A 24903-nucleotide genomic window follows, 5' to 3' on the forward strand; every position below is an offset into this window, starting at 1 on the left:
GCTTTCTAGCCTCTCAGTTTCAGTTATTATTATCTGCCAGTCCAAAGCACTAATTTATCTGTGTTCTTTCAGCTCCAAAATACTGGTTGTGCAGCCAAAAACACAAATAACACTACAACTACTGTGCTTATTTCAGAGCCTGTGGATTTTTCCCGTTTCTTCCTTTTTTTTTTTTTTTTTTTTTTAAACTAAGAGATGGACCACCCTGCTCTCATGGCACAGAACACTATTTACATTGCAATACTTGACTGTGTAATACATCTGGCATTTTTGGGCAGGATTCCTGAGCTAGGGGCCAGAAGCCCTTAAGCAATGATTTAAGGGGGGGGGGGAATCATACAACTTGACTTAACAGGGCTCATTTCTAGTTCACTGCACTTAGCTTTTGGTTACCGACTGAAAAGCAGAAATACATCAGACTTGTAAACAAGAGAGGGCTGTTTCTTTTAATTTATCTCACCATTAGTAAATGAAGACTGTATTACAGTTTAAGGGCTCAGTTCCAGCTTCAGGTATATGGGTGTACAACACTGCACATGTGCCTTAAAAACATCAGCTTTTTCTTGCACATGAGCAGAAGACAGATGTTTCAAATATACAATGATTACTTGTATATTTGAAGCTGGAATTAAGTTCAGTACAATTCTCTAAAGGAGCAGCACCTTTGCAGAAAGTCAGGTTATGGTTCTGCTCATTCCCTTACCTCTTATATATTTTGCTCAAGCACTGAAATAGCTAAGTTTTCCAAAACCAAGCAGAAGTTAAAGCCAAGACATTCATTCTAAAAACCGAAATTAAAATTCTCCATACATCAAAACATCTATATGGTCAGCAGTTTCCATAAAGGGCTTTTTACCTCATGAAACTATTACTTTTGCCAAATTCAGGATCTTTATAGCAACTGAGGTGATATTGAATGAAAATAACAGAGAAAACCCCAATAATGACTAAATTGTATTTACAGATATTAATTCCTTTTTTGCTGTGTAAATCTAGTTTAAGAAAAATAGATTTTTTTTAAATTCTGAATTCAAGGCTACTCCTTGCAACCCCACTCCACCTACTTCTAGTGCAATGTACAATGAAAAATTATTCTGAGTCAAAGGCACTCAATTAACAGCAAGGATGAACATAGGTTGCTGTATCTGGTACTCATCAGTCACATTTAGCATGCTGTAACTGGATAATAAAATAGCAAAGATCATGCAAAACAGGAGCAAAACATTTTCCTGTTCTCCTTGATTCATGGGCAAGAAGCGGCCATCACAAGAGAGCATGCATTTTCAGTGCAGAAATCCTACTTCTAAGTGCTGAGTTTTGTGTCATGAGGCACCATCTCAGGAATCTGTTGCCCCAGTAAAGCATCAACAGCAGAAACCCATACAGTTTCTGTAAGTAATAAGGACAATTGTGTATCTTTATCTTTCTCAACTCTGACAGGGGACTACACTTCTTATTGTAGAACTGTCACTTAGCCCTTAAGGAGTTTTACTGATTTCTTCAGGTCTTCCCAGGTAGAGCCAACTCACAAACACAAATGGGGAAAGACCTCCTGCGTAACACACAGCAGGAGAGATTAGAGAAATGAGAAGAATGAAAGGCTTACTGAAGATAAATAAGGACGATTGAGAAAATATATATAACTTACAGTAGAAACAAGGAAGAATGAACCTCTTGGTAAAATTCTACACTCCAGCTCTGCTGTGCAAGAGGGAACTTTATTCTATAAATAACAACTGTGGAAGACTGAACTTTATTCTACACACAGGAGAAAATGCCTCACAGGGAACAGACCCACAAGGTCTATAACCAAAACGCTGTTATAACTAATCAGAATATTCTTAAAAAGCTAGCTGTGGGGCAGAAAACTTTACAAGCACGGTTTTACCTGAATGCTCAAGAGGTTGAAGCATGTCATTCACTGTTCTGTTAAAAGGATTGCGCATAAAAGTCTATGAGTGTCAAAATGAGAACATGTTCCATTAAACACCAAAAAGAAAGCAGTTGCAGACACATTAAAACTAGCATCCTAGTGGACACAGCTCCAGCAGGTCATAGGGAGGTCAGCTTTGAAGGAGAAATCCAAATGAAATATAAACATGGCATTGTGGAAACCAGACAAATCTCCATAGCTTTGTCCAGCCAGCACTAATCTAGGCATCAGCTGTGGTGCATAATCTAAACAAAGGGATCAGTCGGTTCATACATCTGGAAGCTGTCATATTTTGGAGCCTCCTAATAGTAATGTGTAACTGAAACACCCACTTGCATGCAACAGCCTTTAAATTTGTTGAGTGGTCAAGAACTGTTACATACATATGCTATGTAGTGTTACTACTTTCTGGGGAACCACCACAAATACTATTTAGTAACAGGGCTTGAACCATCTCTTCCCATGGAAAAAATAAATCATAAGAATGGATGGAGTCAGGGTGAGGAGCAGAGTTTTTCTTAATGCAATTTCCTTGTTGAAAGCAAGTTTGAGTACCCATGGCTTTTAGAGTTCATTCTTGCCTGAACCCCGTGTCTGCTGAGGAATAATGAGAAAGGAAGGCCCGTTGTCTAAAAAAAAAAAAAAAAGAGTCCACTTAGCAGGTAACAGGAGCTGGTAGTAGACCTTAAACCACTCACCACCACCTCCCACCTCCACACAGCAACACAACTCCAGCAGCAGCCAGCCCGACAGCTGACCTAGCTCTTCTGCTTAGCTACATTCCCCCATTCCTGCTCAGCTACAGCAGCATGGGGACCAACAATAAAGCAATGTTGCTTTCAAACTGTTCTATTTCACTCCAGGATTTCTGTACCAAAATCTCCAAGCTCTCCAGAACTACAGAAATGCCTTCACACCCTGTTCATATGCAGCAAAATCCCTACAGTGCAAGATGACACTCAGAGCTCAGAAGAGAGTAAGAGAGGAATGGTGCAGCCAAGACACTGCCCTATTTAAATATATGTTTCAACAGAGAATGAAACAGACCCTTCCAAACAAGGATCTGTAGGGCACATTCTGGCACGGAGACTGGTTGACAGTGTGTTAAGTTTGGGAATAATAATGAAGATTAATTTTCTGCAGCCTTGAGTAAATTAAATGCCTCTAAACTCTGAACTGTGCAACCACGCACTTAAAGCTTAGGGGATGCTAGTTCAACAGGAGGAGATCCTTCCTCCCTGTGCCTTTCCCAGAAGAGGTAGAGTGGGGGCACACTGTTAAGTCTGCTGTGGCTTTGCACCTGAGTAAAATCCTGGCTACACTAAAGTCATTCCAAGTTCTGCCACTACATACAGCGAGTTCAGGATTTCACCCTTTACCTTCTCAATGACCAAAGAATGGTCACATGTGATACCTTCATTAAAACTCTTACAGACGAAAGAGGAATTTTGAACACTGAAGCCATTTGGTGGTTTGTTTGGGGTTTTTTTTATGTACCAGCTTCTCAGTGAGATGCACTAACTCTGAGGACTGATGTGGACACCTGTCAAGATGGAACTTAACAGAGACCCCCACTGATTTTGAATTTAATAGGAGGCCCCTGAAAGATGACAATCAAACGTCCATATAACTAAAACCTTTAAACATCTTAACAACCTTCAATATACAGAAACAGAGAGAGTTCAAATCCACAGGAATGTAACATCCATTGTCCTCATGGTTTTATCCACAAACATCATGTCAAGCTTAAACATTAGAATTTGATGTTATTTTTCAAAATAGAAGCATGGACTGAAATAGTCTTCCATTCTGACCAGTAAACATTAAAAAAAGATGTTGCCCAGATGACCATCCTTCAGCCATCATGTGGAAACACCACTGCTACTTTTCCATTTGAGAAACCACATAATAAATAATCACACTTAATTCAAACAAAACAGTGGACGTGGAAGTTCTCCAGATAAACACCTTTCAGTGAACTTGCAATACGCACTGAGGGATGCAATACAGTGCAAGACAGTATTCACAGACCAAAGTAAGCTCTTACATCACCTAATCCATATGAAGCTAACGGATTTGGTGATGTGATCAAAGAACCCCCAGACTGTCACATAGCGTACCAACATCCCACCTCAGATTCACCAGCAGAGTAACTTCTGCTCTTCTGCCATCTGCACTGCCATCCATATGGTGATGCAGGTGCAAACACATCTCACACAGTGCTACTACACTGCTGTGTGCAAGTGCGCATGTTTGTGGGAGAACGGAATTACGCCCCACTGGGTCAATTCCTGCTAACTGTATTCAAACCAAACATGTTACTCCAGCCCACCCACATAAACTTGTCTCCTTGAAACAACAAATTCACAAAGATCTGTTCCTTTACTACTCTTTTTTGTTTCTCCAAAGAATACTAGTGTAAAGTTAACTGATGCCTTAGGCAGAACTTAAGAATAATTTTCCTCTCCACCTGCACTTGATCTTGCTGGGTTAAGCAAGCTGAGAATCTACGGAAATGCTGGTTCCTGCTCACTCACACGCTTTCCTTATTTTCACCTCATTCTTATGTTGCTCGAGCAGATTATCGTTATTTTAAGATGGGTCAGCCATAAACACTATAGTAGAGTAACTGGATTTTTGCCCCTTTAGAGTGAAAGGAAACAATACTACACATAGCTCAAATCTTCACTTACAAACTGTTTCAGCCAAACACACTCAGTCCTAATTCACTTACAGTTAGAACACACTTTGTTCCAAGTACCACAGCTGAACTATGGGGCTACCAAGGCATTTTGTTTTCCCTGCAGGATGACCTACCGCTACCTGTATCACCCGTCCTCTTCCTTCAAGCTGGCTTAAAGAAGAGTCTCTGCACATTAGAGCTTGGGAGCTTTGTCAAGAGGACTACTTCAGGAGGGAAAGATTCGACTGAGCTACAGCTTGTGCAAGAAGTGCAGAAAGCAAGAAAGGAAGGAAAGATCACCATGATCTTCAACCTCTTAAAGAACAAAAAGTAATGAAGAAAGTGAGGGAGGAAAAAATTCCCCAAGACAATGGTGACATGAAATGAATTATCAACAAGACTAGACAATCTTTCCCTGTATGAGCTGCTGCAATTAACATCATTGAAAGCATTGCAGTAGCCAAATTTCAAGCTCCACTTAACAGAACCTTTTCTGGAGCCACAAAACTACCTTCTTTCAGAAGCAGAGGCTGTGAATTCACATGTGTGACTGCCATTCACACACAGGGTCTTATAGAGTGCCTATTTTAGAGTGGTAGCAAAAAACATAACCAGTTATGGGCATGATTTCTTTTCCACCCAGAGTACTTTCTAGTTATGAATGGATGTTTCTAAAAGCACATCTGTGTCCAACAAAATTCAGGCACAGAGGAAATCAATGCAAAGCCCTTTTTGTTCTCTCAAGGGGGTACAATGTATAAAGATGCTAAACAGTCTCCACAACTCCAGTATGCATGGACACCCACATATAGCAGTTCAGCTAAAGCTGAATGGCTGTGGATAACAGAACTTCCATTAAAATTCCAGTCCAGAATTTGTTTGCCCAAGGAACTAAAACAAGCATCCTCCAGTAGCAATGTATGCACACGGAGATGACAGACCTGCCGACGGACTGAGGAGAAACAGGTTTGCGTCCCAGTCCAAGACGCCAGAGAGCCAGACTACAAGACAAAAGCACAGATTGAGAGCATACTGTGGGACACACAGTAATAACTGAAGTACTCTGAACAGCAGCCAGAGGAGGATTGTGTTTAAAAAAAAAAAGTAGTAAAAAAAAAAAATTTAAAAAAAAAAAAAGCTACTCTACAGCACTTAGTGCCAAGAAACAAGCTGAGAGGAAAGCCACTTTGGTATCAGGAGGCTCAGAGAAGGCCAAGAGTGCTGGCACAAATTCTGAAGGAGGAAGACTACTACAGGAAGACTGAAAGAATGGTGTTTTGGAGATCTGTTTCTCTTTTTCTCTCTTTGAAAGTTTGCCTACCAGGTGGGTTTCTAAACTTATGTAAATATTTCAGCCGTAATAGCTCCAGGCCCAGACTATTCATCATTTATCTTGGAATGTGCATAGTCTTAAAACTCATTCAAACTTCACTTCACTAGTTTTAATTAATCATGTTATAGTTTTAAAGCAACCGTTTACTTCCAGCAAACTTCAGTGCTGTATTATGTTCCACAGTATTCAGAAATACACCGTACAAAATCAGTCTCTTTATGTAAATACTGCCAATTTATTCAGCAGTAATAACTGTAAAAAGCTCAGCAGTAGTAACTGTAAAAAGCTTCAGTAGCAAATCAAAACTTTTACTTGAAATATGTTTCAAGTAATCTACCATATTGGGCCAACATTGCCCAGTTCATTCAAACTCTTGGTAAACAAAAGGTAAAGGCAAAAACGAGACAGCTATTTCAAGCAACAGGGCACGTCAGCCACTGCTTCTACTAAAAGAAACCTTGATCTAAAGGGTCCTTTAGTATAATGACCACCATGAAGCTGTTAGGACCAGGTGTGCACAAGCACAGGAAAATGAGTTTGGTCACTGCTTTACACTTCTGCATAGGAAGAACAGCATTTTCCACACTATCTCTTTCCATACCTGTTCCATCTCAAATTCTCACTCTGTACTTCCGCCTGTGGTTTAGCAACAGACATATGCAATTGCCATTCGTTAGGTTTATTTGTACAACACCTTGGTTCACGAGCAGAACATTTATAGAGTCTCTACCAAGCAAGGACATTTTAGCAAGCTTTTCTGTCTACACGGTCACATAGTGCTAGAACAGGAAGACTAAAAGTTAATTTACATTAAATCCAGAATACTTTATTTCCTCTTAATCAGCTAGCCTTTTTATTTTTTTGCAATCTCAAAATGAAAGGGTTTCTAAATGCAGAGTTTCAATAGATTTTCTTACATTACCTAGTTCTGACATGAAAACTAAACTCAATAGATGTGAAATTACATAGGTCAGCTCTGTTCAACCAGCTGCATTATGAATTCATCTTGGCCATAAAAACCTCAGAGATCAATTTCAACTCGATTTTATACGAGGGACTTTCCCCTCCTCCCTCTCCATGAAGCAATAATGACATGACAAGAGGTCAGTGCAGCAACTGAAATAAGTGGCTATTTTGCAAATCAGGTTTCTTCCTTGAGAATTGTACTTTTACTGCTGGGCCAGTCATACAGGCACCGCCAGCAAATAGTTTCTTCCTGTTACACAGTTACAAAAAGCAGGTGGCATTAATGGGATGGGATCACCCTTCCGAGTAAGTGAACCCCCATAATATCAGGATAACAAACCTCAGGGAAGCATGCCAGATGGAACTGCGATCATGTATTATTTACCAACACTTACAGAAAAGCAGAAGCAATACAGGTAAGAGCAGAAATTGACAAAAGAAACTTTGCCGCAGCAACTTCACAAGGACTTAATGAAGAGTGCAGAAAAATAAGATGTTCACAATCCTTTGCATTAGTATTTAAGGTACACAGGACCCAGTGACCAGTACAGACTCTGAATGCACGTCTCTGCCTATAGATGGGATCCTGCACCGCTCTGTTTCTCAGGGCTTTTGGCAGCAGATTTCATCTCATTTTGCGTTCCTGGACTACATAAGACCAAAAAAAGTTGTCGGCAAGATACTATTTTCCAAAACAGAAAAACATTCTCTAAATTCACTAAAACTCGCTAAATGACCCATAAACCTTATCCTGACCCCAATATGGCTGTCATCTGCAAGGATGGAATCTGGTCCTGTATGGTGTAATTCATCCATAGGGCAGGACAGACCACCTTCCTAACAGCAGCTAACTTTGTTTGCACTCAGCACTAGCTTTTCCACACATACACATACAGAGAGCTATTTAGTAATGATTATTTATGCAGCTTTCCATATTAACTTTTATAAGCCAAGTTCTGCTGCAAGCAACTTTGACATAAACCCAGAGTAACTACTGCAGTCAAGGAACTGTTTTCACGTCAACCCAGCTAACAGAGGAATGTGATGCTAAGTAAATAATATTTCCCCCCAGAAAAAAAAAAAAAAAAAAAGAAAAAACACCAAAAAACCAAAACCAAATACCCTGACAGCCTGGAGCTGTACCGCTCAGAGCCGGGTAACCCAGCCCGGGGCTGGCTGCCCCATTCCTCGAGGGACACACGGGGCCTGCGAGGGGGGTGCTGGCGACACCGCTCTGCCCACCCCACACACCCCCGTGTTTTTGTCCGGAGGGGGGGGGGGGGGCGGCTTTCGAAAGACAGCTGGCCAAGCCCCGGTCCCCACGTACCGCCCCCTCCTTTACCAATCCTGCCTTCCAACGCCGGCGCCTTCAGGCCGGGCCTGGAGGAGGCGCCCCCAGCCCCGGGCACTGCCTGCGGCCACGCCGTCCCGGCGGCCAGGGCCGAGCAGGCCCCACTTCGCCTCGTAAACTTTTTTTTATATTTTTTCTTGCTCCTCTCCCTCCTCTATTTTTTCCTTTCTTTTAAAAAAAAAAAACCCACAAAACCTTGAGACAAACGCTCCCCCCCACAGTTGAAGGCTGTCCAAAAAACAGGACCACACACAGGCACCCGCCCCGCCGCGCTCCTCACCGCCCACCCCTCCCCCCGCCGCGGGCGCACACACTCCCAAAATGGCGGAGGGGCGCCTCCCGGCAGCCTGGCCGCCTCCCGCCGCCACGGGGACGCAGAGACCTGTCGCCCGCAGCCCTCCCGCACGGAGAGACAGGCTAGGGCCGCGGGGTAGCTGGGGGCGGCCTGGCCAGGTGCCCTGCGCCGAGCGCACGGCCCGCCGCCGCGGTTCTCCCTTTTCCCCTCCGCCGCGGGCGGAGAAGTGGTACGCGCCGCCCGGGGCCGCGCGCCCCGGCCCAATGCCCGCCTCGACAACAGCCCGCCCAACCGCCCCGCCGGCGGCAGGCCCTGCCCGGCACACGGGGCGGCCCCTGCGCGCTAACGAGCGCATGCCCTCCCAGCCTCCGCTACTCAGGCCGGCTTTACCCGGCCGGCCAGGCGGTGCGGGACCGCGGACTTACCTTCCACCCACAGCTCCTCCACGTTAGTTTCGAGATTAGCTGCCCTTAATCCTACAGCGAAAGCCCCAAATATGAGGAGGCCGACAACCAAAAACTTCCCGCAGTTTTTCTGAATGTAACAGCCCAGTTTAAATAACAGTCTCTGAAACTTTGCTCGCAGCCACAGCGGCGCTTTCCGTCCCGTCGCCTTCCCCTGCAAGGCAAGAAGAGGTCAGTTGTTGGGGGGCTGCGGCAGGCCGCAAGGCGCACCCCTCCTCACCCAGGGGCAAGATGGGGAGAGACCCCCCAGGCCTCCCACGAGCGGGGCCCCCGCCCCACGGCCCGGCCTATGGGCGCATGCATAGGCCAAGGTGTACCTGCCGGTAGCCATCCTCGCCCCTGACCAACACGCACAGGCTTGGGGGCACGCCACCGCGTCGGACCCCTGCGCCCTCACCTACGCTGCCCACCACGCTCCTCCCGCACCCGAGGCTCCGGGCCGGTGCCAAGCGGCCCCGCTGGCGAGACCCGCGGCTGCCGGGCAGAAGTAGCCACTGCCGATCAACCTCAACAGCCACGAGAGAGGAGGGGGGGAAAAAAAAAAAAAAAAAAGTCCCTTTTCTCGTTTTCCTTAAACCTCTGAAAGGCTGGGGGGGGGGGGGGGGGCGGGCTGGGGATGTCAGAAACCTAGTCGGAAGCAGCGTGCTGCCCTTGCCCCCATTCCCAGCTCCTAGCAGGGTTTTGGTGCTGAGGCGGGACCCACGTGGTGAGCAGCGCTGCAAGATCAGAAGTAATTCATTTCCATAGAGTTGGGAGACGCTGTGTGATCTGAATTAGGAAGCAGAGCAGCCATCTGTAAGTTACGACAATATTTGTGAACGGAAGAGGGCAGCCACATGGATTTTTTTTTTCTTCCTCCTCCTTTTCCCCCTTCTTACAAAGCCTAGAAATCCGCTCCCTGAAGTGAAACCATCCCCGCAGCCGGGCAGCGTCTCGAGGTTGTTTACTTTGAGCATTTGGGGGCTTTTTTTGGCCGGCGGAGATTGGCGGCTGGGGCCGTCCCTCCGCCCCGCCCGGGCCGGGCCGGGCTTGCGGGGAGCTCCGGCAGCTCCAGCCCTTGCCCGCCAACATGCACCGCCGCTCCGCGGGGACCGGCGCGACCTACGCGGCGGAGCTAAGGAGGCGATTTGTTTACGGCCCTCGCTTCCACACCCACCGCCGGGGGAGGAAAGCCGCCGCCGAGCTCTCTCTGCTGGGGCAGCCCCCTCTCCGAGGGCAGTCGCCCTGTCGGCACTCGGCGGAGAACTTGACAAAAGCAGAACTTCTGCCAAGAAAGCGGCCGCCCGCTCTCTTCCCTCGGCCGGGAGCGGCTTGTTGCCGAGGTGGCTGGGCGCTACGAGGGGACGGAGAGGCGGAAAGGAAGCGGCGGGGGAACGGGGCAGCGGCTAGCCGGGGGGCACCGGGGGGCGAGCGGAGGCTGTCTCGGGAAGTTCAAGCGGAGGAGAGCTCCGCAGCGCCGGCAGGCAGCGGGGCCGACCGAGCGAGGAGGAGGGGAAGGAGGGCACGCTCTCCCGCACTGAAGAGTCACAGACGTCCCTCTCTTTTTCCCAGCATTTTATTGGTGGCTGTTCCATTTCCATCTCCTCCTTCCACCCCCGCCAGAAAACACACCACCCTCCTCCTCCCCCGCCGAAAAACAGCGCTAGCGCGTATCGCTGGGAAAAAAGAGAGAGTGAATGCACCTTTGAGATCTGCTCCAAGGCGAAAGCCGCATCGCAGTAGCTCGGCCGCTGCAGATACTCCCGGTCTGGCGCCGCGGCGCGCCGGTTCCCTCCGGTCCTCCGCCGCCTCCCGCCGCCGCTCCTCGCCGCCCGGCCGGGGTGGCCGCCGCCGCCGCCGCCCGCGCTGCTGCTGGTCTCCGGCTCCGACGCGTTACCGGCCGAGGCCATGTTGCCGCCGCCGCCGGCGGCGGGACGGGGGAGATGCCGCTGGCGCTGCCGCCGCCGCGGCGGGGCCCGGGGGCCCGGGGGCGCGGCGGGGCCGCGGGGGGCTGTCGGCGCTGCGGGCCGCGGGCTGCTGCTGCTGCGGGGGCTGCCGCCGCCGCCGCCGCTGCTGCTGCTGCTGGGGCTGCTGCGGCGCGGCCGCCTCACGCGGGGCGCGGGGCGGCGGCTGCCGCCGCGGCCGCTCCGGCCGAGTCGCTCCCCGCGCCTCCCATTGCCACATCGCGCGCGGACCCCGCGCTGCAGGCGGCCGCTCCCCGCGCCCGGCGAGGGCGGGCGGGCGGGCGGGCGCGACCCCCGCGCCCCCCCAGCTGCCGCCGCCGCCGCCGCGCTGTCCTCCGCTCCCGTTGAAATCGCCTCCTCCGGCCGCCGCTGCCTCCGGGAAGCCGCTGTCCGCGGCGGCGCTCAGCGACGGCGGCGCGGCGGCGGCACGGCGGGCCGCGGCTGCTGCTGCTGCGCTGCCTCGCCGCGCTGCACCATCCTGCCTCAGCACCGGGGTGCTTCCCGGGGGCCGCGGGGCCGGCGGGGCTCCGCGGTCGGCCCCGCCGCGGCGGCGGGCGGGCGGCTGCCTGGCGCTCTCCCCCGCGTGTGTGCGGCAGCACCGAGCTGCAGCCCCTCAGCTCCAGAGATGAGATGAAGAAGAGAAAAAGGACTCTCTCCATTTGGATAAAGAGGAGGAGGGGTGGAGGGGGGGGGGGAGTATGAGAGGAGAGAGAGCGAGAGAGGGAGGAAAAAAAGAAAAAAAAAAGAGCTGAAGGCCCGCCCCCGGGGCTGTCAGATGGCTTGGGTTTCTGCGAGGCGATTGGCTCGGGGAGGGCAGAAATTACTCAGCAAACATGACTATTATTAGCTGCTTAGCAACAGCTCACCAAAGTAGAGAGACCACCCAGGCCGGCAACCCTTGTGTGTGCATCTCCAGCTTCAGGGGGAGCCTTAAAGAGATCCAGTCTTCTTTGCATGCAATACTTCCATTAAGGAATGCCTCTCCCCCCCCCCTTTCTTCTTCGTTTTCTTTTCAAGAAAGTTTTCTCCCCCCTCTTTTTTTTCTTTTTCTTTCTTTCTTCCCCCCCCCCCGTCCGGGATGCTTGCAGACAAACACAGGCGCGGAACTTTCTCGCCATCGACATACAGAAATATATTTTTCTCTTTTACAAAAAGAGAGAGAAACGGGGGGAAGGCAGTATTAAACGATTTCTAAAGCCCTTAAAAGAAAATCCTTTTAGAGGCACCTTGGCCTCAAGCTGCAACAAATACTGGGAGGTCCGAGCTGAATTCCCAGGCTTGCAGAAATAATGACAGGGTGGTGGATACTTGCGGTAGAAAGTGCCAGATTTTTCTCCCTCTCTCTTTCTTTTTTAACTAAAGAGGAGACTTAGTTCCTTGCGAGAAAACCACTCCGTCCGGTTAGAAAAACACAATGAAAACTTAACACTTAAGGGATTTAAAGCCGCGCGGTAGCTAGCCTGTTTCAACTTAGGGCTCATTCTTTAACTGAAACCTGAGGAAAGCCAAATTTAATATGTTTTTAGTGTAAAAGTCCATGAAACGCAGCCTGCCTGGCCGCCCTAAACACTCCTTGAACTATACGCGATTGTTTACTTTTTTGGCACCGCTTCTCCCCGTCTCCCTTCATTGAGAATGGGGCACTAATCGCTGCCGTTACAGCTGCGCGCGTTCCCCCCCGGCCCCCCGCGCCGCTCTCCGCGGAGGCTCCGCGCCCCGGCCGACCCTCCCGGCGCAGTGGCGCGGAGGGCAGCGGGAAACCCGACCCCGCTCCGCGCCCAGCCGGGGGAGAATTTGGGGGGGGGGGCTGCTGCGCGCCCGCGGAGGAGCGCGGCTGTAGAGCGCGCCAGCTGTGCGTTCGTTGTGGGGCGGAATACAGAGTTAAAAGGTGAGCGGCGCTCCGCACGGGTCCGTCTCCGGGAGAGCTGCTGGGAGCAGCGAGCTGCCGGGCACGCAGGCGTGGGTGCACCAGCGCGGGGGAAGGAAACCTGAAAGGCCTGGGGCTGGAGGTTGTTTTCTGTCGGAGGCCGAAACCCGCACCTGGGGTGCAGACGACCGCCTCCGAGACAAATTTCCGCCGCTGGGACAGGGACAGTCCGTCTCGCCCGGCGCGGGCGTGCCACTGCTCCCGCTCAGCCTCCGCCGGCCTGGCGGGGCAGCCGGCCTGGGGGGTGGTGAAGGAAGGGATGGGTGGAGAGGCCTTTTGGGTCAGTCTCCCAGCAGGCCCCAAAACCGTGGAAGAGTGTCCCTTCAAGCACCTCGAGCCCCCCGGAGCTGCCCTGCCTGTCCCCTGCCTGCCTCCTGCCTGCTCGGCTTCGTACAATAGCCCAGCGCCCCACAGTCCTCCTTACTCTTGTTTCCAGCCTGAAGACTCAAATTTAACAAGCGCTGTCTTAATCTCCCCCCCTCTCCCTGTGATCTGGAGGGCTTTTTTTTTTTTTTTTGAAGCATACACAAGAGATGAATTACTGCATGGATCTAATTGGCCTTGTTTCTGTATTTATTTTTTTTTTCTTAAGGAAGAGTGTCAGTGTAAAAGTCTCCACTTGGGTGGTCAGAGCAGTGGCTGCCCCAAATTTGCCTCATAGCTGATGCCTGCGTGCTACATTCCTAGCGATAATGTTGTTCCTAATCAATCTGCCCTTATTTACATTTGTAAGCACCACTGGCTGTGATATGCATGCGCTGTGCATCCAACTGCTCCTTCGCACCCACGGGCGTTTTCCATCTTTAGCAACTTGCAGGGATCCCACAGATTCCTTATCTGGGACTTGGTCTGGGGTGAAGGCCTGGGAAGGTGTCTCCTTGCATAGTTTGGCTGCAGTCTGCAACCCTTTATACCTGGTCCTCCCCGATCCTGGAGAGCCAAGGCTGGCGTACAAGAATCTCAGAGCTTTGGTCACAGTGGCTTAGTTTTGTAATGCTCTGCCTCTTACTTGGGCCACCTTTGTGCTCGTAACTCCAAATACTGCAGAGCTTCACACTTCCTCCAGACAGCTGAGGGATCCAATCCAACAGAGGTTAACAATGGGTAACAGGTATTTACACGGATTTTACTTTAACGTGTTCTTCCAGGTTGCTCATTACCTGTGGACCACAAGTCTTGCACTGCTGGAGCATCTGAGTGCCTTAACAAAGAAACGGCATAGTGCTGGTGGCACTTTGGCTTCCTTTTGTAGGGGCTACAAGAGAGCTGACTGTGGGCAGAAGAAAGGCTTGGGGGAAAATAACCTGGTTTTATGCGTTCCCTCAAATTTTTTGCCTCTCACACACCTTTTCACCGCGCAAGGGCGCAGGTCTGCCCCAGCCCTTGAGCTCCGCCTGACCTTTAAGGCCACATGGCAGCACCTTCGCCGGGTGTCGCCGAGCAGCGCGAGCCTTTCCGTTCCCACTCGCGGAGCCCCGCTTGCCCCCGAGCAGGCGCGGGGGGTAGTCCGGGGGCGGCGGGGAGCGGCTCCGCGGGGCAGCGCCGCCGCGCAGCGGCCGCGCACGGGAAAGGAGGCGGCGGTGCGGAGCGTAGCCCGCTCCCCCTCCGCGGCCCTGGAAGAAAGGGAACTGCTCGAGCCAACTTGTCAAAATAATGCGGCTAATTACCCCTGATCTCCTTTAATGGAAAGCTGCTCTGCACGCCACAAAGGAGCAAATGAGGGATCTGCAGCACCAACCCGGGAGCGCTGGCATTTCCCTCCGCGGAGGGCTGCGGGGAAATGTGCCTCCAGCAGGGCCGCCGAGGCTGCGGGCTCCCGGGGGCAGCTGCGGAGGAAGGACAGCGGCGGGAGCAGCAGCCCTCTCCCTCCAAAAGCTGGAGGACATCCCAGCACTATCAGACGTTGTCACGCTCCGCGAGGGGCTTCAGCTCTATAAACCCAAGTCGCCTTCAAAACAGATTATTTTCCTGGCAAGATGCCCTGCCACTTGCAGGACTTTAATGTGCATAGAGAAGGGAAAGTTACACTGAACAGTTTTTAGCCAGTCCGCACAAGACGACGTTTGTGTAACGATATAGCTCGAGTCTTGCGTTTGGCAGAAAGCAGGGCATTCATTTTCATGATCTCTGCCATCGGGTCTTGCAGGGTGAAAAAAAAAAAAAAGCTGAGCGACACGATCTCTTTGACCCACTGCTGGAGCAACAAATTTATTAGAGATATAGGCGTGAGAAATGAAAAGGAAGTAAAACAATTCAGGCTCATTGTATGTCTTTCTTTCATACTGCTAATCCGGTTTACACATCACGCCTACATGTCTCAATAGGGCTTTATACACTGTGGCAAAGGCAGAACAAAATAAAAGGTGTGTGTGTGTGAGTGCGTGCATGTGTATGTGTGTGTGAAATAAGGATAAAAACAGAGAAGCCCAAGACATTTTAATTCAGAGTGGGCTGCCAGTTTTATATCTATCAGCTCTTGAAATCAAATAGATCGTCAAGGATTCCTCCTCCTCCTCCCTCCCCACAGCCCTACCATTTCTCAACAGTTCTACCTCCTGTCCAGATACAGCGTCGGATTATAATCCAGCCGCACAATGACCCTAATAGCCCTAACCAGAAATTAGATACACCTATCAGACTGGTGCCGGAACGATGTGAGAGATCCTCCGAACCAGAACTGGCAAACCCTATCATGACCAAGATACCCACCTCGGCTCCAACGCTGCTTTTAAAACCACCCGACGACACCAGACGTCTCCCTCATTCCCCTCCCCTGTTTTGCGTCCGTCCCCGATCTACCTCCCGCATTGGGGCTGCGGCGGCGGCCGGGGGCAGATGTCCCATGAACATCCCCCAGCCCCTGCGGGACAAGACGCCCAAAACCGGTGACAAGCAGGGCCGTACCCCTCCCGGCGCTGCTAGGCACCCGCCGTACGCAGAGCCCGATACGGCAGCCGGAGGCTGGAGCCGCCGTTCGGTGTAAGCTGCAGCGCACACCACCGATTTCACCGCTGCGGCTGGGGAGCGACTGTCCCTCCTTTTCCGTACAGCTGTCTGTTTTTGGCAGCTTCCGCTGACGGCGGGCACTCCGTCTGGCTTGCAAAGAGAGGGAACAGGCTCCTCGGTGCACCTCGTTTAAAGTAGCCCTATTTAGGGGGGAGCCTCCCCCGCCCCGCCACTCCCTGCCCGGAGCTCCGAGACGCGGCACCGCCGCGGCGGGGGAGCCGCCCAGGAGAGGTGCAGAGCGGACCCCGGCCCCGAGGAGCCCCGCCGGCCCCTGCCCCATGCCGCTGGTGTCAGCCCCCACCGCCTGCCCGGCCGAGCCCCGCGCTGCCGGCCCCGCTCAGACTGGACACGGCGGGCGGAGCCGCAGATCTGTGGCCCGGTCCCCCGGCACGGCTTTGGGAGGCACCCCCCGCCCTCTCCGCCAGGCCCGGGCCCCAGCCGCCGGCGGCCCGCCCGCGCAGCCCCTCCAACATCGCCCCGGCCCCGGCCGCTGGGTCCCGCGGCCCCCGGCCCCGCCGAGTCCCCCGGGGCTGCACCTACCATCGCTGCCCTTGCCGGAGCCGGTCGTGGGGAGCCGTGCTGGAGGGCTGGGTGCGCCCTCATTCACTGGCACGGGTGGCTTTCATGGGACATCAGTGCTTTCTTCCTCTGTACTCCTCTTTTTTACTTTTTTTTTTCTATTGTCTTTCTTTCTTTCTTTCTTTCTTTCTTTCTTTCTTTCTTTCTTTCTTTCTTTCTTTCTTTCTTTCTTTCTTTCTTTCTTTCTTTCTTTCTTTCTTTCTTTCTTTCTTTCTTTCTTTCTTTCTTTCTTTCTTTCTTTCTTTCTTTCTTTCTTTCTTTCTTTCTTTCTTTCTTTCTTTCTTTCTTTCTTTCTTTCTTTCTTTCTTTCTTTCTTTCTTTCTTTCTTTCTTTCTTTCTTTCTTTCTTCTTTTAGTTCCTTCCTTCCTTCCTTCCTTCCTTCCTTCCTTCCTTCCTTCCTTCCTTCCTTCCTTCCTTCCTTCCTTCCTTCCTTCCTTCCTTCCTTCCTTCCTTCCTTCCTTCCTTCCTTCCTTCCTTCCTTCCTTCCTTCCTTCCTTCCTTCCTTCCTTCCTTCCTTCCTTCCTTCCTTCCTTCCTTCCTTCCTTCCTTCCTTCCTTCCTTCCTTCCTTCCTTCCTTCCTTCCTTCCTTCCTTCTCTTCTTCTCCTCCTCCTTCTTTTTTTTTTTTTCCACCCCAAAGGAACTGAAAGTGTAAAAAAATAACCCTCCTAGGTTGCAGGCATTCTGCAGAGTGCTGGAAAGCCTCACAATTACATGCCTGTTTCTATTAAGCAGCTCCATCGTCCTCCATGTGGGTGGTCTAGCTCTCAATAGGCAGGACCTGTCAGGGTCACGTGACGAGCCCGCAAACGTTACCCTTTTACAATAAACTTTAGCGGCGGGGGGGTGGGGGGGTGGAGGGACACCCAAAAGCAAAGGAAGGGGGAGCCCCGTGCTGCCCCGGCCCCGCTGCTCCCCCCGCAGCGCAGCAGGAGCGCACAGGTCTCCTTCAGCCGCCGCCTTCCCCCCGCTTCTCCCACCGTGGGTGTCAAGAGGAGGGAGAGCCTGGAAGGTGCCGGGCGGTGGCCGGCGGCTCCTGTCAGGGCTGATGTACGGCTCGGGTGCCTGGGGAGAGGAGGGGGAAGCAGAGCTGCTGCGCGCCCCGCGCCGCACCTGATTTGGCATGTTTGGCTCTGGAAGGTTTCATGCCCGTCCTGCTCATTTTTGCTAGAGGTCACTAGAAAGTCAACTTTCAGGTGGTGCAGCAGCGCAAAGCGAGGAAGTTCGCTCCAGTGAATAATACCTGGGTGCTCCTGGGGCACATGAGCACGGAGATTTTCTTTATTAAAGGCACTTATTTTCTTCAGTAGTCACAAGCAGGATATAAACTGCAGAAATTTACTGCTACCTGTTTAGGTTCTTGTGGTGGCTGAGTATCGTTCCAGGATCTGAGAGAAGTGATTTCAAGTGTTGCTTCCGGACTAGGGCACATTGCAAGGAATAAATGATGTGTCTTGGAAGACATGTCACTAATCGTTTATGGAAGATCCTTTTCCTCTAATAAGTCACATTTGATTTGCTGTCAGATTTGGTATACCCACAACATATTTTGAGAATAAAATGTATTCCATATTGCCATAGTCTTGTGTCCAAGTTGCCCAGATATTTCTGTTTGCAATACATTTAGAAAATGTGCTTCATGGTCGGGTTCAGTGATTTCACACGACTCTTTTGGATACCCTTTAGCCATGTTTTATCTATGCTCCTTCTGTTACAGAATCCCACTAATAGAAAATAATGTGTGTCTTACAGTCATATGTTCACTATCAAGAATTTGAAAACATTATATAAGAAAAAACTGTTAGGAAAAATCTCACGGTCAGATTGCATCAAACAGTCTGACTCCATACATACTTTTATCTGCATAAAACCAGGGTAGGCATCAAAATAATGAGCAAGAAGGATATTTTGCCTGCAAAACTGTTATAATTTTTACATGACGGAGGGGCTTGTGTCAATGATAAAGAGTTGTAAGAGCATGGGAAAAGACATTTTACAGGATTTTTAAAGAGTACATGAAAAACATACATCACTTTTTATGGTCTCACTGATCAATCACAGAGCTAGATTACTGAAGCAAAAGACAGACAGCAGGGGTAGAGGGGGCATAGATGTCATGGCTGTAATCCCCCGGTCTGTCCTCCCACCCAACACATTCAATCTTAAATTTTCCAGAGAAGCTCATCGTAACTCCTGATAATAAGTTCCAGCGGTTTCTGAGTTCACATGTTGGACGGCATAGCGTCCACAGTGCCTAGCCTCACCACGTCATGAGGCCACAGCACTGCTATTTAAGCTGGTAGGAGGCAGAATAGTCACATAAAGAATCAGCAATTATCTGCCAGGGAAGAAAAGTGGGGTAAAGCAATGCCATAGGTAAGTGTGCAGTTTTAGAAAAAGGTGTGCAGTACAGATGAAGAATTAAAACCGATAAAAGAATTGGGATGTTAGTGCAAGTTACAAAGTATCAGAGAAAATAACCTGAGAAATATAAGACTCCTCACTTGTTCAATATCAAAAGTCTATCAGTGGTAAATACCCTAGCTTTCATTGCTTCTTTCTTTTGCCAGGCTGATTCCTCCAGTTACTTCTGTCCTACCCAGCAAACCTGTGTCTCTGGCACCCCACGAAGTTCCTAATGTGTTCAGAAAAAAACAGCATAATCAGACATGAGCTGTCCAGACATGTGACACAATGGGGGAAAAAAAAAAAAAGAAGACATGTATGGATGTGTAGGGATCACCCAGAGTATTTCAAAAGAGAAGGGCAGAGGTAACCAGTGCCAGTTTCTTCATTCTCTAACGCAGCTCTTTAACCGAAGGTGTTACATACAGCTGGGAGATTAAACTAGGGAAGAATTACTTCAAAATCATCCTTTTTCTATACTATTTCCCTAAGCACCTGCTACTAGGCTCTGCTGGAGGCAGCATGCTGGTCAGGCTGGGGCTTCGCATGACACTGTTCTATTTATGGTCTTCTATAGCAAATAGTTTGGTGTTTTGCCTGTAACTTCACTAAAGTATTATTTGCTAACAGTAGCTATTACTAAATGGTAAGTAGCCATTTACATCTGTATGTATACACTTAATGAAACTCCTGGGGAAAAAAAAAAGATCGGTTACTGTGCAACCTATGCTCTCAAACAGAAGTAATGATTATAGTCCATTGACAAGAACCTTTGAAAATTATGGGGAATAAAATTCATAGCCTGGCAAACATGAACCATCATGCTGTCCCGAATAAGTAGAAGTGACTGTGTGCACTCCCATTCGCAGATTTAATTGTCAGGAAGTGGTCACTCAAGCTCAGAGGCTTCTGGTAGGTAGTTCCCAATGGCATCTCTCACACAGCTTCCTAGCACAGACAGGTAACCTAACAGTGGCCAGTGCTGCCACATTTACTCTACTGATAATTACAAATGATAATCTGGAACTTCATTCTGGTTCTGGTTGGATGTCAGGGCTTCACAAGGGGAGGGAAGAGAAAGGAAGGGAAGGGAAAGTGAGAAAGCGAAGCCAAAGCTGACTTTGCTGCTGGAAACTAGGCATCCTTTCTCTAAGCAGGATCATCGTATCCTATTTTATTCCCCCTTGCTCCTATACTAATAAAGACCATATTTCAGTCTAATTGTGTACTTTCCATGTGGGGTGACTGTTGAGGGTCTTCAGCTCAAGCTACCTTGGTTGTAACTACAGGTGGTGCTTCCACGAACACCATTCTGAACATGTGTTCAATGAGCACATTGTGGCCACAATGTCAATGACCATGTGTGACACCTCCATTCGGACACAATTAAGGCAGAGAGCTAGCTAAGAATGAGAGAGTTGTCCCCTAGTCTTTCTATGTTCACAGTAGCCTCATGTCTGGATGACTGAATCTGGTACCAAGTACCTGCAGGTCTGATGCTAAAGTGAAGCATGTTTCCAACAATTTTTTAAATGAAAAGAGTCCCTTATTACTTCAGTGCTGAACCTCAATATCAAGAAAATGCGTGTGGAGTCCTCATCACCCAGCAATTTTAAAGTCACATGGTTTCCAGCCCTGAGCATGTTCATGTCTGGAACAGAAGAAGGAGAATGGAGAGAGGGAAAAGGAAGACACCGACTGCTTTGCTTTAATTCATTGTAAAGAGGGGAAGCACATCTGTGTATGTAAGTCTGGTAGTCCTTTGCAACTTGTATCATGAGTATCTTGTGGGCAGTTGCTGATTTAGGAAAGCCTAGGAAAAGAGGGAAAAGAGATGTTCCTCATGATGCTCCACAGTTGGTCCAAATGGCGTGGAACCAAGCCTCATGCACCGTACATCTCCCTATGGACCCCAGTGTGGAGTTTGCCTTATTTGCAAGTGTGACATTTTTTCCCTTGTGCTCAGCATAGAATCCACTATAATCCCTAGATGCTTTTCTGCACTATCCTTCCCCAAAGCATTCACTTTAAGCATGTCTTTATGTCACTGGAAAACAGTTCTATTCCACTTTTTTGTATCATCTTCAGCTGTTATGAAATCTTACAATTTTCTTAGCCATTTTACTTTGGCATCATGTTGCAATCCAGTAAGATTTCCAGTAAAGGTTTGTCCATCATCAATGCAAACATGAAATGCAAACTCTACGTCTGTTTGGCCTTGTTAGAAAAAATGTATTTGTTAATCTTGCAGGTGAACCCAAAATTCGCTGACTTAATTTAAAGATGTTGCTAAAAAAGTTTTGGTTAAGACTAGTCCAAAAATTAGTAAGGATTGGAGTTCATCTGCTGGGACTTAGCCCATCTTCCATAAGCCATCGACAGTATATGATTTACACTCTAATTCATTGACTAACTAAATCTGATAGTTTAGTTTCAGAGCGTAACATGAAGGATTCAAGACCCAATGTCATATCAAGGATTCCCAACCATACTAACAGAAATGTAGAAATAAGGGAAGCTCTTTGCAGAAAACAAGTGATCTCCAGGCTGCACTCTCAAGCCATCCCCGGCTTGGTACTAGCTCAATAAACCTGAGAAACCTCTCTGGCCACCCCTGGACTAATGGCCATCCCCGGCCTGAAAGATTTCTGAGGTTTATTAACCTAACTGAGCTAATTAATCTCGCATGTAAGGTTCCTGTTGTGCTCATGCAGGAGATACCGTGGACTCTCAGGAAGAATGCAAGTGACAGAAGGAAAAAGAGAGGCAGATCTTCTGCATGGTCTCTTCTTTTCCATCAGCCTCAGAGCTGGACCTGTGAAGTTTCATACGCTTGTGCGAGTGTGCGTGGCCTTTTACTAGTCCTACACATCACCCTAAAGATGCAAGTTAGGAACACTGTGTGTGCATTTAATTATGCTGAGTTTAATTAGAAATGAGAGAAAAGGTATTTGAGCCTCTGGAGTAAAGAGGTGTTATCTCCTAAGATAGTTGGGAAATGGGTAATTTATTGCCTAGGGAACACACAGAGGTTTTTGGAGGGCGTTGGAGAACACAGAAGAGGGGAGATACGCCCTAAAACCTCTAACGAATCCAGGATTTCTAGTGTCTGCTGTGGTTACGAGTTGCAGTTCCCAGGTGCATCTTTTGGAAAGTGTTTTTAATAACAGAAGGGTTTGTGTGCCCAAAAACTACCCTTTTCCATCCAGCTGTACAAGTTAGACTAATGAAAGATATCTCTACCTACTCATCTTCTCCTTTTAACAAACTGGCAGCTCAGCTACAGAAAAGTCCAGTGTGTCTGAATGCCAAACTGTTCAGGAGGAAGCCTAACGTTCCTCTCCTCTTGAGTTTTTTGGTTGTTCAACTACAGATGGCAGGACAGAAATCTGCTTTGTCCTTTGCTGGTGTGTTTAGGCCCTGAAGCATAAGAACTGAAAGATTGCTCTTGGCATTTCATCCCAGCTAAGTTAGCTGTACAGTTTTTCTCCCCAGATAAATGCCAGCTATTTGCCTCACTAACATTATGAAGTTGTGTTTTTCATGGTTTCTTTGCCTTTTCATTCTGTCAAGTACGTTCACGTTGCAGTGGGGGAAGAGCAGCCAGTTAGTTTTCTCTACAATATTTAATGAGTCTGGGTAAAAATACTGTGTTATAAATTGTAACCCAAGACACTCTTGTGGTACAGTATTTCCTCTTAAATAACAATGGAAAAATTTTGCCTTTTATTTTGTAAAGTAGGGAAGGAATGCACGCAGCAACTCTCTCCTGCTTCCCCCAAAGAATCGTGCATCACAATACACTTTCTACATTTATTTTGGCAGTTTCATTTTCCTTATTAATTATGTTATTTAATCTACTAGCAAATGAGTAAATGACATCTTAGCACTCATTATGCTATTGCACTAATACAAAAGTACATTGTAATGCTCTGCTACTAAGTCTTTGCTAAATGTGAAACTTAAGAAAGCATCCATATTAGTGAAGTTCAATGACATATGCTATTCAGCATTCTGTACTCATCTGTAACAAATTGTCTGGGCAAATAGGCCAGGATTCACTACTCAAAGGCGCACACATAAATGTTCAGGAATCTATTTTTAATGTTTACTCCTGTTTCCGTATCTTGCCATTATTGGTACTATTGCAATTGAGTTTTGTTTGGAAAAAAGTTATTTTCTCTTCTGCACAGGTGGCTGAAGATTTTGCCATTTTGCAAATGGCTATTTCCAACTTGCAGTGGTAGCAGTGATAGTGGTTCTTCCAGTTTGTCACTGACCTATGACTTTTGTGTTCTTTTTACACACCATGTTCTTGATTTTGGGAAGTGCTTAATTTCCTCCACTTTGGAGGCAGACAGGAGCCTCTCTGAAAAATAAACAAACAAACAAGAATGGGCTTAAAAACCTGGATAGCAAAGTGAGTATTCATATCCTGCTAAAATTTATTCTTCTAAAAGACCTGTGGTGGTACCTTTTTGAGCAATAATTCGATTGCCAGCTGAGGCTATATGATACCTGGAGAGAAGAGCTTAGGAAAATGCAACCTTTTAGAACCATGGGCTTATTTCCACCTGTGTTTACTTCACTGACAATTAATTGCTCTTGAGTGAGGTAGTGCTGCTGATTTACCTGGCAGAACTCTTCCATTTGGGTGAGTCCTAGTATTATAAGCTAGTTAAAGAGTTCATTGCTATTTTCAAAAGCAATAAAGATGCTCATTTTGACCTGTTCATGGGTTATGTAAGAAATAGTCTCACTTCAGAATCTGTGAACACTCAGAATTATCTCTTTTTTCCTTCTGTTCTTTATAAAGAATATTTTTGCAGGCCAGTTGCCTGTATGCTACCAACACAAGATATCTGCCTAGCGGGAAGGTTCATGAAACACAGCAAATAAAGGAGAGCAATATTTTCAAAGCTCCAGCTAGCAACCATTCTAGCCTTTTATATTTAGCTTGAATATCCTATATAAAAGCTGTGTGGGCTGAGTGACACAAGGTTAGATTTTAAGCCACGATACAATGAATTGTATTGAACTGTACTTTGAAAACTGCCCTTGTCTGTTGACTTATATAATATCATTAAGGCTTCTAACCCATATTTTCAGGGCGTATTATTTCAAAAGAATGCTTTAGAACATGAATTGCTTTAGATAATTAAAGAGAAATGAAATTGTCTTTTGGCATACTGCCATGGAATGCAGCTTTGGTTACAGGAAATAAATTCCATTCGCAGAAGTGACATTTTTTATTATTGCTGCCGTTGACTTGACAGTGCCATGGACTAGAGCAGGCATCACAGAAAGGTTGACAAAGTTAACGAATGTGAAGAAACGCCTCTTGCAGCATGACATCAAGAGGAAAACATATGCCTTGGTTGGTTAAAGTTGTCATTATCAGCACCACGGAGCTTTGTAGGTGAGGATCACTGTGACAGTAGAAATGGGGGAATCAGACCCATCAGGTGTAATGAAGCCTGTATAGTCCTATGGGTGCTAAGTGTCTTTTGATTTGAGATTATAACAGCTTGCTATCAAAGTCCGCGCAGCTGCTGTAGGTTAAAAAAACAAACAACCCCCTCTCTGTATTAGGAAATACCTCTGGATAGCAAACAAAAGAATGGTGTCTAATTAGTGGTAGATGTCAGGGAGCCACATTTTCTTTGGTTTTGTTGACACATTGCTTTCTTAAAAGCAATCACCCTCAGTTATAATGGATTACTCCACCAGGAGGAAAACTAATCCTCCTCTTCAGCTGCCAATCAGGGCTGAAGAGTGTTCCAAGAATTCCACAAGATGACACTCTTAGCAAAATAAGAGTAGTTTGGGGAAATCCTTCGCCTTGGTTGCCTTGTGAGGGAGTAATGATTGTGGGGGTTTCACATTGCTCTGAAATTGTTACCGAGATTTCAGCACCTGTGTCATAACAGCAACTCTTTCTTTTTTTTTTTTCTTCTTTCATTGAGGAATACGCTGTTGACCTACAAACCGAGCAAAACTGTTGTGGAAGTTATATATG

General features: G+C 48.1%; 1 protein-coding gene across 1 annotated transcript in view; it reads right to left on the reverse strand.

Annotated features, from left to right (window-relative positions):
* Positions 1–10920, reverse strand: part of PTCH1 (patched 1) — a gene marked incomplete at its 3' end in the record, with an annotated part of 63277 nt that extends 52357 nt beyond the window's left edge. The window contains exons 1-2 of the mRNA XM_082013449.1: positions 10708–10920; positions 8987–9179 (exon numbers count right to left, since the gene is read on the reverse strand). Coding sequence (XP_081869575.1) covers positions 8987–9179; positions 10708–10914 — 400 coding nt within the window. The 5' untranslated portion in view covers positions 10915–10920. The remainder of the gene's footprint in view (positions 1–8986; positions 9180–10707) is intronic.
* Positions 10921–24903: the final 13983 nt, after the last annotated feature.

Source organism: Phaethon aethereus (assembly GCF_964289735.1).
Source record: "Phaethon aethereus genome assembly, chromosome: Z".
Lineage (NCBI taxonomy): Eukaryota > Metazoa > Chordata > Aves > Phaethontiformes > Phaethontidae > Phaethon > Phaethon aethereus.